The sequence below is a fragment of the Eschrichtius robustus genome, chromosome 10 (assembly GCF_028021215.1).
Source record: "Eschrichtius robustus isolate mEscRob2 chromosome 10, mEscRob2.pri, whole genome shotgun sequence".
Taxonomy (NCBI): Eukaryota; Metazoa; Chordata; class Mammalia; order Artiodactyla; family Eschrichtiidae; genus Eschrichtius; species Eschrichtius robustus.
In genome coordinates this window covers 57,373,977-57,392,145 of record NC_090833.1, presented here as the reverse complement: position 1 = coordinate 57,392,145, position 18,169 = coordinate 57,373,977, and the positions used below count along the sequence as shown (strand labels likewise).

General features: G+C 35.0%; 1 protein-coding gene across 1 annotated transcript in view; it reads right to left on the bottom strand.

The window, feature by feature from the left end:
* Positions 1 to 18,169, bottom strand: part of KDM4C (lysine demethylase 4C) — a 418,075-nt gene that overhangs the window by 190,637 nt on the left and 209,269 nt on the right. Inside the window, exons 9-10 of the mRNA XM_068552402.1 lie at positions 3,648 to 3,841; positions 463 to 698 (exon numbers count right to left, since the gene is read on the bottom strand). Coding sequence (XP_068408503.1) covers positions 463 to 698; positions 3,648 to 3,841 — 430 coding nt within the window. The remainder of the gene's footprint in view (positions 1 to 462; positions 699 to 3,647; positions 3,842 to 18,169) is intronic.

The window sequence follows — 18,169 nt, the reverse complement described above, 5'->3', positions numbered from 1 at the left end:
TATATACATGTCACAGGACTGAATGATGTTTGCTGTTCTTTTGTAAAACCTTAATCTTTATTTTCTTCTTAAAATTAAGTCGAAGCTAAGAATCTGCAAAGAATTATCTATAATTGGTTTTCTCTATTCCATGTGAATTCAAGAGAAGCTTTCCAAAAAACGTATTGTATATTATAAATTGAGTTGCACTAAAAATAAATTTTTTTCATTTTAGAATCTTCTTTTTTATTAAACGAAATAGGCACTGCTGGCTGCTTGTCTCAAAATTCCATTACCCGTAGCAGTGGTGCTTCTGATTTTCATAACACTCCCTTGGCCTTTTGATTGAGTTACCGCTTCGTTTTAGATAGCTTATTGGTTAAGCTACGTGGAAAAGTAACATATCTGCCCTAGTAAACACAGATTTAAGGCAGATCAACAATCATCTACTAATATGTGAAACATAATCAGCTAGTTTCTCACCTGCGAATCTGATATTATCTGATAAATTGTGATCCAGCTGCATTCTGCTAGCAGAGGCCTCTTCCTCTGAAGGTGCTTCTGTGTTTGCTAGTTTCACTGCTTCTTCTGGCTTTTCACTGTCCTTGAGCTCATCTGGGTCTGGGTCAGGAGTGGGGCAGCTGACATCAACTGCAGCTGACACTTCCTCGTCCTCCTCATTCTTAGGCCTCTTAGAGTGAGAACTAGTGCACTGGAAGCTTTTAACAAAAGAAGCTAGAGTCAGAACACAATGTTTCCAATGGACAGGAAAAAACATATATACAAATTTTATTTTCACTTAATGAAAAAAGAGAAGAAAAAACTGATTGGTTTTTAATCACATTATACAAAGATAATCTTCACAATGAATAGATCAAATTTGAAATTGAAATGTTAACAAGAGTCTTAATAACAATTTACTAAAAATTAAAATTAAAACAACTCTAAATTGTTAAACATTATTGATTATTAAATATTATTGATTATTAAACATTATTGGAAAATCACTTAAAATTTTATAATATTAAAGCTCAAGATAAAAATAAAGTGAAAAATGATGACATAAGGATAAAAGCAAATATTATTTAGATAATGAAGAAAGAAAAAGGAAATGAGGAGATTCCATAAAGCTATTGTTAAAATTTGAGTAGATTATTTACATTCCAAGGTGAACTGGTGGCTATATTTCCCTGAGTTTCGTATAATTCTGAAATATGCATGAAAAGCATTAAGATTAAATGCCAATTATCATTAGCTAAAGGAATTAAGAGAGGAGGAAGGCTAACCATATGTATTTAACATCTTATATCAATGTATTATTTATTTTCAGAGTGGATGCTGTTTTTAAATTTTTCCTCTTCTAGTATTTTCCAGCAAGTCACTTGATAGCTTTGTTGCAGATGCCTTTTGTATATGACACATTTCTAACACTTTCATTTAAGAAGAATTACAAGTCAAATCAAAACCACATGTACTTCAGAGTACACACACACACACAAGAAAACACATTAGTGTTTTTCTATAGGAAGTCACAGATAAGATAAAGGGGGTAGCCAGGGATAACCTATGTAAATTAGCTTTGGCTGCTGCTGGAAGTAACAGTATTGGTATCATCATCACTTTTATTGAGAACCCATGCAGTGGCCTACGTGGAATATCTCTACATTATGAATAGCATAGTACACTTACAATAAGATGGCTGACATCTCTTTGAGATTTCAGTGAATCATTCCCTTCATTAGATTTTCCTAGATATAGCATATTACTTAAGGGAGATCAGCAAACTCGATGATCAAACCACAAAGGTGAGCATAATAAACAAGCCCCTTAACATGAGGCTTTCTAACTGGGTGAGCAAAGACCACTGATTATTTTAACCTACTGAAAGGCACTTCGAATCTGTTCAATGTCAAAGATCTATATTCAATGTCAACCCACAAGGACCACTGTGGTTAGTAACTAAGAGACCAGATCATACACCTAATGAGAGTATTGTGTTTTCTGTCCATTAAAGAACAATTCTCAAGATGTGCTATTGGCTACTGAACTCAAGACTGACTACTGCCTCCTTCCACAGTGAACTTTTTTGGCAATGCGGATTCGCACATTTACAAAACACAGTGACTCTCTAAATCAGTGTTGCCCAAACTTTTTTGAATGCAACCCACAGTAAGTTATACATTTCAGATGATGACACAATACACACAGACACACATGCTCACACATGTCATGAATTAATACTTACCCTTACCTCATGGGAAGAACTACAATGCATTTTATTCTCTTTTACTTCCTAATTTTAAAATGTTGTTCCTAACCTATTAAACTGATTTGAAAACTAAAAGTTTGAAAACTACTGCTGTAGACTATAGGGTGAAATAAGAACACCTGGGTTTTAATTCTGCTACTAACTAATTCTGTGCGTCAAGTATATCTCTTATAAAATGCTGGTTTGACTCCATGTTCTTAAGGTTCCTCCAATCACTAGCATTCTAAAATAGCAGAAAATAAATTGTTGGGGGTAGGGGGAAGAGAGAGAGAGTCAGAAAATAAGCAACAGAAGTGTGGGCAAAGACTTAAAATTACAGTGTTATTTGGTTAGTAGCAAAAAACTAGAAACGAGCTACAGGTCCAAATACAGGAGATTAAATACATGCAGGCATTAGAAATTACGTTGTAAGCAAATCATTCAGTTACATGAAAAAACACAAAACTGGTCATCAAATTATTAATAGAGCATGGCCCCAATTTTGGAAATGTATATAATATTATATAATAAATAAAAATATATATGTAAAGGATATATACAAAATGTTAACACTGGTTATCTCTGGATTGTGAGGTTATGGGTGATTTGGGACTCCTTCATTATTCTTTTCCTTATTTTACAAATTTTCTCCAATGCACAAATATTACTTTTACAATCTGAAAGAAAAACAATGAGTAATACTGGAGAGTAAAAATGTAATATAAACCTGGAAAATATAAAAGTCTAAAAAGGTTGCCTGAGGACCTGAGCAAAGTAACACACACTATTTAATGTGTTTTAAGACAGCAAGATGACCACGACAGGCCTAAAGCCTTTTGAAATGGCACTGGCCACAAAAATGGAATGTAGATTAAAGTACACAGGGACAACCACGTTACAGAAACACCACATGCTCTGATTTACATCTTGTGAAAGAATAAAGCCAAGTGTGTATAATGTAGCAAAATATATAGGCATCCCAATGAGAAAAGTAATATCTGAGATGTTTGACAAATGAAGAAGAAAACTACTAAAAGTCAGAATCAGTAGCAAAATAAAAAAGTTGGAAATCGAGTTACTGAAGTTGACAAAAATAAGGAGATGAATAGAGGGCACTGATAAATCTTTAAATACATTAATGTAAGGGGTTTAGAAAGTCCAGAATTGTTCTATTTCTCATGCATTGCAACTTCAAAAATATTCTCAAATACAATATACATCTTTGTTTATATTCTATTTATTTATTATACTTCCAAAGAATTAAAAATACTTTGCCTCAAATTTTTCATAAGATATTAAGTAAACTGATGGTGAATAAACAGAAAAAAAAGCAAATAAATAGTCTTTGAGAACATTATGTTCAAGGACCCATTTTAACTGAGTAAGTACAAGTAGGATGGGGGGTGGGCGGGATCATTACCTCCTGGACGCTTTTCTTACTTTCCTCCTCCTCTGCAGCCATGCTTTTACTTCAGGGGTGGATTCTGGAGTAGGCTTTGTGTGATCAATGGTATATATATCCTTTCCTTGTTTCCAAAGCTGGTATCTGTCTGGCTGAAATTTCCTCACAAAGATATCCATTGAAATTTTCACCATGTCTTTCCTGCAGGTGCACTGAAACGCAATGGGGTTGGAGTGCTTTAAACATTTTGCTAACTACAGAAAGTCACACTGAGTTGTCCTTTGAATGTACCATACACGAATACTTAGTCACTACATAATGGAGAATAATGTTGTACATTTTCAAACATTCAGTGAGTAGGGACTTCCCTGGTGGTCCAGTGGGTAAGGCTCCACACTCCCAATGCAGGCGGGCCCGGTTTCAATCCCTGGTCAGGGAACTAGATCCCGCATGCATGCTACAACTAAGAAGTCCGCATGCCACAACTAAGTCCACACGCCGCAACTAAAAAAGATCCCTCATGCCACAGCGAAGATCCCGCATGTGCCGCAACTAAGACCTGGCACAACCGAAAAATAATAAAAATAAATAAATAAAATAAATATTAAAAAAACAGTTTTAAGAAAAACATTCAGTGAGTAATAAACTCAATTTCTTCTGAATGGAGGTGACAACCTGTATATTCACATCTATAAACAGTAGAATAAGATGTTAAAATGCATTGTAGAGTTCTTGGAAACTGTGTACCAAGAACAACTGAAGGGAAAGAGCACACATTTGAAAACATGCCTGCAACAGAAGGATTACCCTCCCAGCACAAGGATGCATCAGTGAGCTGAATACTGTAAAGCTGAAAACCTAGGTTGACAATGAATAAAAGTAGCTAATAAATGTGTGGTTAGAATAATTTAACCAATAAGTTGAGATAAATTTTCTCCAAGATATATTTTAATCACATTAATGTTTATTAACAAATATACTCTCACAAAGTAACCAACAATTAGGAGCAAATAAACAGTCTCTTCTACATCATATCACATGAAACACCCACCATCACCACTACAATCATATCCACTAGAAAGAAGGAATAGTGTTAAGATAAGAAGTTCAAAGAAAAGATTATTTTGAATCCACTAGAACTTTGATTCTCATGAATACATGGTTAGAAGTCATATCGTATAAAGCAAGTTTCCTATAAAGACCTCACACAGGTTATATTGTGTCTAGGTTAATACTCCATGCAATGCGACAGATAGAATTCAAATAGTGAAACAGAGATAGTCTCAAAGATGTAACTAACATACCTTAACCATCCCTAACACACCTGGCGACAGACTGGTTGACTCAACAACAGCCTTGAAACAGTAAGTCTTTCAATATTTTGGCAATACAATTATCATCTCCATGCAAATTAATTTTAAATTTCCTAATAATCTCCAGCCCAAAACTTCCTCCAGAGAGTTCCAATCTTGCCTTGAAAGTTCAGGAAAAAGAAAAAAGGAAAAAAAAAAAAAACCAGTTCAGGACACAGCTAACAGTCAGTATGCCTAAAACCAGCTTCTCCAACTGCAAACAAAAATTTTATTATAAATGATATGACAATCCTTCTATTCTCCTATATTCACAATCAACATTTCCTAATCCCTCCCGTCTTCTACCCCTAGAAATCCAGTCTGTCGTCATCTATAATTAGCTCTTCCTCTACCTGCAGAAATCCTTTTACCAGGACACCTTCACTGTCAGATGCTAAAACCTAGCATAACAAAGCTAACTAATTTCCCTGCCTGCAGTCTCTCCTAGCACCAATTCATCTTTATAGCTGTCACTTTACTCTCCCTCAAATATATCATAATCTTTCACTTTGGAGTTCAATAAGGTGTAATACTCTGCTCTGCCTTTAAAATAAAGTCCTGAGCCCAGCATTCAAGGGCTCTAAGCTTGGACTCCATTAGTGAGATTTCCAGGTTTCTCTCCCACTGCAAGTCAACATGAACATTCCTCTTCAACCCAGGGAGCAGAGTCACCATGAGTTTCCTTACCTCAGTGCTTTTGCTCCTACCATAATGCCTTCCTGCTCACCATTCTGCCATCCAAAGAAAATTCATCCTAAACACTGAATGCAAGTTGTACCAATTATTCTTCTGAATAGAGTACTATTTATCTACACCACAGCTTTCTATTATTAGTTAAGTACAGGCAAACTTCATTTTAGTGCACTTCGCTTTATCGCGCTTTGCTTTATCACGCTTCACAGATAAAGCACTTTTTACAAATTGAAGGTTTGTGGCAACCCTGCATCAAGCAAGTCTATCAACTTTTCCAACAGCATTTGGTCACTTTGTATCCCTGTGCCACATTTTGGTAATTCTCGCAATATTTCAAACTTTTTCATTATCACGGTGATCTGTGATCAGTGATTTTTGATGTTACTATCGCAAAAAGCTTACAACTCACTAAAGGCTCAAATGATGGTTAGCATTTTTTAGCAATAAAGTATTTTCTAATTAAAGTATGTACATTGTTTGTTTTTTTTTAGTCATAGTACTATTGCACATAATAGACTGCAGTACAGTGTAAACATAACTTTTATATGCGCTGGGAAACCAAATAATTTGTGTGACTCACTTTATTGTGGGGAAAGGAACTGAACCCACAATATCTGAGGCATGCCTATAAAGAGAGAGTTCTAAGTCATTTTTACTATAATTAGCTTAGAAATATGGAAAATGAGGATTCTGAGAAATTTAAAGATATTTTGGTTTAAGACACAACCTTTCACTAAAGGAAGAAATGAAGTTTAGACTCACCAGCAGAGACTCTCTTATTTTCGTATAGTGTTACTAATATTTGCTTCGTGAAGAAAAAGGAGTGGACAATATAAACGATATAAGTTTCCACAGCAAGAATTTTGTCCTAGATTTTAATTTCCCATTCCTCTTTCCTAGAAGTCTTGAATTTTGTACACATGCAACAAGATCTACCACTCAACTGATTGTTTGACTCAATACAAGAACATATGTCTTAAATTATAGAAATAGAGAACAAACTAATGGTTGCCAGGGTTAAGGGAGGGGATGATGGTGAGAGGGAACTGGGTTCAGCTATAAAAGGGCAATGTGAGGGATCCTTGCAGTGGTGGAAATTTTCTGTATCTTGACTCTATCATTGTCAACTTCCTCTTTTTTGATATTGTACTATAGTTTTGCAAGAGGTTACCATCGGGGAAAACAGGATAAAGGATACACAGGATCTACCTGTATTATCTTTTGCAACAGCATGTGAATCTACAATTATCTGAAAATAAAAAGTTTAAGAAAAAAATAAATTCTAAGACTTCCTTAAAATAAAACATATATATGTCTTACCTTCGATTCTAAATATTCAGAAATAGAGTCATAAAATACCCAAAATAATGCAAGGGAACAATGCCAGAGTCAAAAATAGTTGTAGTAAACTTCAACAGCACAGAGAAAATCTACTCCTGTCAGTAGTGACAAATAATACACTCATCTAAAGCCCTAAAGATTAGATGAGATCATTTAATAGAACGTGCTATGTGACTTTATTAGTAGGAATGGAAGACATTAAAACTCCCATTTAGAAACAAAGAAATTTACAGACTACATATTGGTACAAAGAGCAATAACCAATACTAGGTAATACTTCTTAAGTAATCTATTTTGGATATGAATTCAAAACACTAATAAGAATGGCTTTTCTTACTGTTTCTTTTAAGAACATTCATACTAGTTATGTAATATGTAATGTATGCAATGGCTAAGTCCAAATTTAAAGGGAATCGTCAGTAGTCTGTTAAGCACTGAATTCTTCCATATTTCACCACCCTAAGACTTGTTACACAGAATCATGATTATTTGTTCCTATCTCCCAGGAAATCAAATTCATGCTCTCCGTTATTTATACTGAAAACCAGCAATCGAATTTCAAGATGAAAATGTTTCTAAAAATCAGCAACTTTCTAAGGCAGCAAATACTCAGTTAGTCATCTGAATTGTAGAATTGGAAATTTCATATAACCACAATATATGATTAATAAAATAAGAAGTTGATGCTTAACAAAAACCCAAACTGAGGTATTACTTTAACATATTTTCTTTGTGACACACAGGATGGCTAATTATGGGAGGAAAAAAACTCTCACGTGCAAATGTCTGATAAGGAAGGCTTTGAAGATATGCAAAATGTGTGAAATTATCCTGCTTTTCAGTCTATTTATGACAATTAAATGATAATTAGGAAGGAACTAAGGAAAGAATAGCTTAAAATAAGATAACAAGCCTAATAGCCACTTGATGTGGCTGTTATGGGTTAAATTATGTCTCCCTTCCCCAACCCCCAGAAGGTATGTTGAAGTGCTACCCCCCCTCAGAATGCGGACCTTATTTGGAGAAAGGGTTATGGCAGAAGTAATTACATAAGGGGTTACTGGAGTAGGGTGGGACCTTAATCCAATGGGCCTGGTGCCCTTATCAGACAAGAAGAGACACAGACACACAGGGGACAAGGCCTTAAATTGGTCTGACTACAAGAATATAGAGGTTCTTAGTGTTATTAAATTTTGCCTTACTGGGAAAGTTGAAGCAACTGAGGAAGTAAGAATCAGGCTTCCGGTATAACAAGTGGTCTTAAGAGTGAAGGAGAAGTGCACAGAGGTTTTGAAGAATCGAGAGCAACTATGACCTTGCAGGGGATTGAGAGATGACGTGAGAGGACTGGGCCCTTGTCATGGGTGGAACCCACTGCGATGCACATCCAGCTCCTGGTTGGGTCCTTCCTATCAGACTCAACCGCTCGGCTTCCCCTCTTGAAGAAACAACAGAAACGGAAGGATCAACAGAAGTCAGGCATTTATGAGGGGAAACACCATGACCCAAGTGAATCCTGCCAGGTAGGATACTGTAAGGTAGAATAAGGTGAGGGTGGGGGATGAATTCATGTGACTTCTCTACTGTATCTCCCAAAAAGGGGCCTCTTATCAATATAAGAGCTTGGTGTTAGATGGCTCCATGTATGTAGTTTCAAGAGACATGAGATACTATCAATCTCAGAATTAAAAACTAATTTTCTGTACATATACAGGAAAATGTTCTCTTTTTTACATACAAAATTCCAATGAATGTCAACCACAGTATATCATAGCCCAAAGAGGATAATGTTTAAATTTTTCTTATAAATTATTAATTTCTCAACAATTATAAAAAGGGACCAATGCATAGGATGAAACAGATTTACTGAATAGGACAATCAAAAAGAGGAAAGGAGCCAATGATGGCAAACTCTTGTTTTGAATATCTGTAAGTGTCTGATGAAGCATATATTGCTGTCTGCTGTTGACACATAGGTAGTGGGTGTATCTTAAAACCTAAGAACACTGTAAGATACTGTCCTTTATGATAACCATTTTAATTGTACTTAGCAATGAAAATGACTCATTTTAAAAACACAACAAGCATATCAATTCCTATTTCCTTCAAAAATTCAAATCAATAATTGGAAAAGTTAGGTTTTTATCAAAATCTAGTCCCCCTCCAAGAAAATTATTGTTTTTGAAGGTTATCTGTTAATTATCTTCAAGGTACAACCAAATTACTACATTAAATCAGAAATACAGTAAGAAAGAAGCATCCATTTCCTATCCAACACATAGCAAAACTGTCTTACATCTCCAAACACAGAAGTTATGAAAATATGGGACTGTGTATCAAATGGGAAAATGCCAAACCTTCAATGGAATCACCATTCATTTGCTTTGAGAACCCAAAAGTTTGTATTACCAGTTGCCCTTTGAAAGAACATCATAGGGCTTCCCTGGTGGCGCAGTGGTTGAGAGTCTGCCTGCCAATGCAGGGGACACGGGTTTGAGCCCTGGTCTGGGAGGATCCCACATGCCGCGGAGCAACTGGGCCCGTGAGCCACAATTACTGAGCCTGCGCGTCTGGAGCCTGTGCTCCACAACAAGAGAGGCCGCGATAGTGAGAGGCCCGCGCACCGTGATGAAGAGTGGCCCCCGCCTGCCACAACTAGAAGAAAGCCCTCGCACAGAAACGAAGACCCAACACAGCCATAAATAAATAAATAAATAAATAAATATTTATTTATTAAAAAAAAAAGAAAAGAAAAAACATCATAAATAAAGAATAAAGGGAAGAGAAATATTCTCCACTTCGTTGTTTTCTAACAACACACTTTCTTTAGCTATGACAACAAGAATTAAGAAGAATGTGTTATTAACATAATTAGATACAACCATTCATTATTGTTTACTCTAAGTAATAACAAAGATACTACTTAGGCATAGCAACCTCTTATTTAACCAAGAATGTGACTGATGGTGATAACTAATTAGAGCCAAAGGCAGTAACTAGGCCTGAAATATAATTATATTCTAAACCATCAAACTACCTTTTATAGTAAATAGATAGATAATTTAGCACTCAGGAAGCTCAGATACCTCATTGGAAAAAAAAAAAAGGTTTAGACAATTCTAGCGTGAGAGCATCAAGAGAAATCTCTGACCAACTGATCTATGATTTACTCTTTATTCTTCCAGATTTACATCTCTTTCATTCCTTCCTATTCTTTAACTTTTTTTTGTTTTGTTTTTGTTTATTTGTTTTTAATCCTTTTATCTGTTTTCAACTTAGTCATGTCCAAAACCTAAACATTCTTCTTTCCCTCCACATGTAAAAAAACAACCTGCTGGTAAATTTTTTAGCATTAAAACAAACTATGTTACTATCAATCCACTAGTACTCTGGAATCTCCATCTTCATCTCACAACTACATAAACATACATCCAATCTACTGCATCATACCAAACTTATAGGAGAGAAAGGACCCAGCTCTTTGGAAAACTGCCACACTGTTAACCCATATTAAATTTGCAGAAGTCCAGCAAACCCAGACTTTTTCTGGTACAATTATACTTAGTTATCTCTCATTTCAAATATGAATGAGAAACAAAATTTTCCAATATGCACTCAAATTTTTAAGGTAGTATTTCTGATCAATATTTTCTGGCATTGTGTTCCAATGGAGAAGCCACTCATTTTTTATGGAATTTAATTAATTATTTTAACAGAAACATGGCCTAATTTAAACGGTTGCCAAGAATCATTAAATAAAAACAATTTTAGAAAATAAATGCACTATGCAGTTAATGAAGCCAACATCTATTGACAGGGTATTATTATACTATCTGTAGAAGTATCTAACCTATTGAGATACAACAAAAATTTTTGAAGGAACTTTTGTTCTTTTTACATTCACCATACAATTAAGAATGAATAAAACTATTTAATGTGTTGATTAACTGTAAAAAAATGTAAAGGAACCTATTCATATTGAAATTATTCCAAATAAATTTTTTTAAAAAGTAGAATATTCTACTTCTGTAGTCAATTCATTCTATTATCATAAAATTTTCATTGCCAGTTACAAATCTGAACAGAATTTCACCCTCCTTGGAGTACTCCAAACAGATCAGTATTTCTTAGCTGACTCAAAACTAAGTATACATTAGAAAAAGGGGAATTCAGAATCAGTATAATGAATGTAGATGAATCTAACATACATTGTGCTGAGCTAAAGAAACCAGGCAATTTTAAAGTCCACACTGGTGATTATTCCACCAGATTAATGAATACAACTATGTTTAATATGATGAATAAATAAGCAGTAGCCACATTACTCTATCTATATACTTGTTGAACCCTGAACTGACTACAGCTCTTCTACTTATTAGCTGAGTAAAAATGGTAAGTCTTGAGCTCTGAGTCCGCTCCCTCATATAAAAATGTCTTCCTGGCTCTCTCACACAGGTTCAAAAAAATTTAAGTGTGTAAATACACTTGATCAACCGAGCTCCTTAAACGTGATTATGATTATGATCCTCCCAACCCTCTTCCTCACAAAATACTGAAGGAAACTCAAAATGCTGTTGTAAAGCAATGTAATGCTTTAAAGTTTCAGTCTGGGCTCAAATACTTATATTTTACAGAACTGATTTTCAAAGATGGTAGAGCCATGGGATTCTTCAAATGAGCTAAAGAAATTGCGTGAAATTAATGTAACAGTAGAACAGAAAATGCCCCATTTCTTGCCAGTTCCTATCTATGGAACATATTTAGGCATCCATCACTGTACACCAAATGGGCCTTCATCCCTTGGTCATATGTAATATCCATTATAATACTGATTTACTTCATCCGTGTACTTATTCAATCATTGCTCATTTGTTCATGTACTTTCTTCATTAATAATTTTGGGAGAAAATTATTATAATTACCTTAACAATTTATAAGTATTATTTTAATACAAGAAACAGAGTTGTTAAATACTTAGAACTAATTAAGGTGAAAATAATATTTGAACAGCACTTTGATTTCCTGAGTAACATTTCATATAATATCGGTCAAAGACAAGTAATAGGCTATTTCACCAGATTACATGAAGAGTAAACTATATAATTATGTTTACACTGACTGAGCAGAGAGATAAAAGAAATACAATTCTAAGATCAGTATTAATCAACAATGAAAGTATATAAAGAATGCAAAGGTCATTTCTTTTGTCCTTATATCCATTAATGAAGCAAGTTCTGCAGGAGACCTGCACATCCCTTGTTTTTCCCCAGACTGCTCTGCAGAGCTCACATAACCCTGATGTTGTCAAGGTGCACAAAGCATTTAAAGGTTCTGGGGATCCCAGGATACACACCCAGAGAAATTTTCTAAATGTTTTGTTCTCACGGACATAAAGAAGAAAGTAGCTTTAAAATATCCCTAATGGCCAAAAAGATAATCATAGTCATAGTAAGAAAGTCTGATACCACTACTAAATTTCTTATTCTCACTTTAATAAATCATTATTGTGAATTATTTCAGATACTTTTGCCATATCTGACCTTCCCCTCCCAGTTTATTTTAAACCATGAAAATATACATTGTGTCTGTCTTTCTGAGAAGTACATTCTAGTTGCCTAGAGGATTGGAGGCCCTTAAAAATATTTTTTCAATAAATAACCTTTTATAAACATATGAGGAAACAGAGGCTCAGAGAATTTTACTTAATTTGCCCAATGTCACACCGCTAACAAGTAATACAGCCTTTACCAGATTCAAATCTAGAATAACTCCCATACTCTTAACCAATCTACTGTGGACATTCAAAACCAAGCCATATTTAACACATTTTAAATGGTTCTAATTTAAATATGGGCCACATTTTTCCATTCTAAACTTCTTTTTCTATGACCCATAACCAAGTTGAAATCGTAGTTGAGAATAAATGCCTGGATCTCATTATTTTAGCTTTTTATGCATGACATCACGCTGTGTTGATAAGAGTTTATCCAGTCTAGCTAGCAACCTTCCGAAATATGTTTCCTCCGCTCTCCCTACTTTTAATAGATTCAGATTAATTTCTTCTGAATATTTTCAGGCTTCACCATACTTTATAAGGTATATCTCCCTTATAAAGTAAGGCAATTATAAAGCAATTTAAGGTATGAGACTAGAAACTCTATCTTTCTGACCCATGGGAACACTGCTCAAATAGACAATGAAAAACTATGCAAAAAGAAGGGGAATGGGCTCAAATAGCTTGCTCCAGGGGTCTCTAAAAAACTGTAGGAATTATTTTTAGAATTTCTGCTTCTCAACACTTACCTAAGTATCTGATAGAAAGGTTAAGGAAGTTCAGAGTTACAGACATTAAACAATCTACTCCCACTGTGCCATGTAAAACACAGCATGAAATTGAACTCTTTAGTACTGGGGAACAGATGAAGTTATTTTGTTCTGAATTCATGCATTGCATGTCACACACTTTATATGGGTGATAAATTTGGGCAAGATCAGATAAAAAATAGGGCTCTGCAGAGTCTTAGGGATCTAAGTGATTTATGAATATAAATATTTGCTCCTAAGAGTCTGTAAGATCATATGCGAGAGAGCCAAAAGAAATGCATAGAAGTATACAACATATAATCCTTCTCCCATGATGCTCAGATACACTGACTTTTGAATCTTTCAAATATTTTTTAATGACTAATTGGACACAATTAGAAGTTCATCCTGCACCTGGAATGAACCTTAGGAAATAAAAAATCCACTCTAATTATCATAATTCATAGATGGGAAACTGAGGCACAAAAATACTAAGTCACTTGAGGAATGTCACAAGGATAGTGAGTAGAAAAAAAAGTTCAAGTGATGCAAGACTCATCCTACTTACCAGCATCTCTGGGATTTTCAGCTTCCCATTCATTGAGCCACTAAGCACATAGGAACATGCTGAGTAACTCAAGGGGTTGAATGCAGAATTAGCCACGCCCCAGGTTTCACGATAGAACACTGGCCATGGTAAGAACCATCTGACTAATGCTGGAGATGTTCACCTCTTCACTTCTGTGGAACTGGAGATGAAGGCAACATCCTCTAACCCTTTTCCACCTTTTTTTGTACAGTTCAAACACTATTATCAATGTAGGAAATATGATTAATAAGTAAATACCGTTTTTCTAAAGAGGAGAGGGAGGAGTAAATGAGGAGGAAAATGAATAAAAAGGCCATGTATGCATAATGTAATCCCCAGAATGGAAGCTCTGGATAGTACCATTGTCCCTCAGTATCCTTGGGGGATTGGTTCCAGGACTGCCCTCAGACACCAAAATCTGCAGATGCCTAAGCCCCTTATATAAAATGGTATAGTAAATATTTGCATATAATCTGTGCACATCCTCCCACACACTTTAAATTATCTGTAGATTACTTATAATACCTAATACCATGTAGCTGCTATGGGAATAGTTATAAATACAATGTAAATGCTACATAAATAGCTACCAAAGTGGGCGGCAAATTGAAGTTTTGCTTTTTGGAAACTTCTAGACTTTTTTCCCTAATATTTTCAATTCATAATTGGTTGAACCCACAGATACAGAACCCAAGGATTCGGAGAGCTGACCGTATATATCAAGGGTGCTCTCGCTTGGGAGAAACAAAAATAACTTGTTATTTTTCAAATAAATTCTAGGTTACCATATTTTTAAATCCCATATGTCATACTGAATTTTTAATATATTTTTCAGGAAAAACGAAACCTTTATTTATTTAACAGTCATGTCATAAACACTACCCCACACTCAATGCACTCTGATCACATGTCTCTTGCTACATAAAAAATTCTCTGGCACTATTTCCAAAACAAGAGACAACCGGATGAAAGCTAACTAGGTCAAAAAATTAATGCCTTTAGGAAGAAGTATAATTTATTTCAGGCTTTCTAATGTTAACAATATGCTTGGAAATTTAACATTAAATAATCAAAGGAAAACAAATAATTTTGTTGGAAATAAAATTATTTAAATTGACAACAGATACTTTTTCAGCAATACTTCCTTAGAGAACCACACAGCACTATAAGTAAATAATTCAGCATCTCAGATTCATTTTATCTGGCAATTCCTGCATTCCCATTCAAGTGTGAGAATATGTCTGGCACTGCTATTAGCTCTTCTGTTATTAATTTTGTGAGATGATTTAAAGCAGGGGAAAAAGGTAGATATATTCATTGAACCAGTAGAAAAACAAATAGAAGATAGAAAAACACACAATGGATTTGTGTTTCTTCAATTCCTCTCTGGCCAAATTTAGAAAACCATAAATAGGAAAGTCTATGGAAAAACATTTCTTATAAGAGAATTCATTGTTATTCTAAGAAATTAAGATGGAAAAAACAGGATTTAAATCAGTTTAAGGCCAATAGGGATCCAACATGCAGAACTAACTTCCATGACTATTACTATTATTTGCTTGACTTTAGACTCAAAAATAGCAAAACATGGCTCCAGAGCCCACGAGCCACAACTACTGAGCCCATGTGCCGCAACTACTGAAGCCCTCACGCCTAGAGTCTGTGCTCCGCAACAAGAGAAGCCACCGCAATGAGAAGCCCGCACATCGCAACAAAGAGTAGCCCCCACTCGCCTCAACTAGAGAAAAGCCCACGCTCAACAAAGACCCAACACAGCCAAAAATAAAATAAATAAAATAAATTTTTTAAAAAAGAAATAATGGCTTAAATTTTTTAAAAAATAGCAAAAAATGAAGCTGCATTAAACCAATCTGTGACATGTTAAGGATAAATCATGCCAATGACTTAGCAACACAGAACTTTTAAATATGTAATAGAACTTTTAAAATATGAATAATCTGTGACCAGTAATTTAACAACTGGGAACTTATCCTAAGAAAATAATTATCACTTAATGTACCAGCTTATGTTTAAGAATGTTCATTTCAGCAGCGTTTATCAAAGATCTAAAAAAGGGAAAAAAAAACATTTTCTAGAAAAAAGAGGGTATTCCTTTAAAAACTCATGGTATAACTTATGGAAGAACATTTAGAGATATGGAAAAGCATTACTAGTAGGTGGAGAAAACAGGTTATACATGATCATATATGTAATATATATGTTTATCTACCTATAATGCCCATACATATGTTAGAGACTGATCCATTTCTTTAAATCTGATACTGGGGAGAGTGGTGTGGGGACAGAGGTGGTGGGTATAAGTAGAAGTGGGCATGGCATGAAGAGGTTGCTTGGACTAAAGCTCTACACTTGGAGTGGAAATATCCATAAATAGATGAATCCCTTTCTTAAGTGATGAAGTTTCTCTCTCACTCTTGATCTCTCTATATTTATCCAAACCAGAAGTATTTCATTTCCTAGCACCTTGTTCTTTTCCTTCAGGTCACTTATAACAATTTTTAATCGTATGTTTGTATGTTTACTTGGTTAATGTCTATTTCCTGCCCTAGAACCTACATTCTGTGAAGACAGGGTTCAGATCAGTTTTACCATCACCAACACATAGTATGTGCTCCATAAATACTAGCTGAATGACTGCCAAACACTAGACTATTGCCCGTAATGTAAGAAGCAAAACAAAAATGAAAATGAAATCTAATGTTGACCTTACTATATTTGAATTATTTACTTGCTTCATTTCTATTTACATAATTTATTTAAAAATTGAATTACTTTATCATTATGTAGAACCTTTCATTAGAAGACCTCAAAGTATTTCATTAGCAAATATGAGGACTCTGCCTTAATTAATGGAAACATGTCATAAATGTTAAGGAATGCTTTTTTTGTCCAGCAAATGACACACAGCTACAAACTACAACTCAGATTTCTAACTTTGTATCCACTCTCTAAGAATTTGGTTGATACAAATAAAATGTAGAATTGTCATTGTTGCAATGATCATTAACAAGCTCTGGACAAGAGAAGTCCTTCACTACCCCAGGGGCAATGGGTCTACTAATAAAATCTAGGAAGTGATTTGGTAGGATGTGTTCTATTTTTACTCTACAGAAACTCATTAATCAGTCTAAATGTCTAAAAAAAAAAAAGAAAGGCTACATAATAAATGCAATTTTAATGATCTACATTCCCTCATATTCACATATACTTTTAAATATATTTAAATTCAAACTGGACTGAGTCCAGAAAGCAATCATAAACACAGCTGATATCAGCCTCAAATCCTGTCAAGTACTAAAGACCACTCCATTTTAAAACAATTATATCCAACCAAACTTCTGGTGCCAAAAAAAAGCCCCCTCTTTGTACAACTTACACAATAATCAGAGTAAAGATTATTCATCTATACGTGTAATAAGAAATTATTTCAGGGCTGTAGTTTCACTTATTTCCTCAGATGTGGCTGCCTACTACAATCCATCAACTGTCAAGAAACAAAAAACCAGGAATGTTCTGCCTTCGCTAGTGAATAAAATACAAGCTGTAGCAGTGAGCCTTTAAATGAAAATGCAAAAACCTTTCCTCATGGGGTTGGAGAGCCCCAACTAAAGGGGAGAGGAAGGTAAAGCACTGGGAATGGCAGGGTTAGGACACTAGTTCATCACTTCAGTTCTGGTTCATTTTACATTCCAAGAACTGTTGCTGAGGTCTTCTGGAAGGCAGGACAGGGGTCAGGGAGGACTTTTTATAGCAATAAACAACCATCACATACCATGTCTGCTCATCCTTTGCCTTTTGACTTTGTCCAAGAACATAGGAAATAAGTGGTAAATGGCTTCCCAGTACTCTAATTCCGTGCGGGAAATCCATTCTGCTTCAAACTGTCCACCTGATCCATACAATCTCTGGCCCAAGACTGTAAATGGCAAGCCTCCCCTTCCAAGTGCAGAAGCACGAAGCCTACCCTACCGCAAGCTTTTATCTCCCCTCTCTGTGAAATGAATATGGAGAAGAAAACTAACAGTAGAAGGCCCAGTCCTTTAATCAAATATTAAATTACATCCATTCTCAATTCAATTTAATACCTGTGCTGCTGCAATAATGCCCAGAGTAACAAGCTATGACAGCATTCATTCCACAAACATTTCAGGGCCTAATAGGAGCAAAGAGGTATGACTACTAATATGAGCAAAGAGGTATGATGGGCACAGTTACCAAACTTCATAAATAAGCAGCTACAT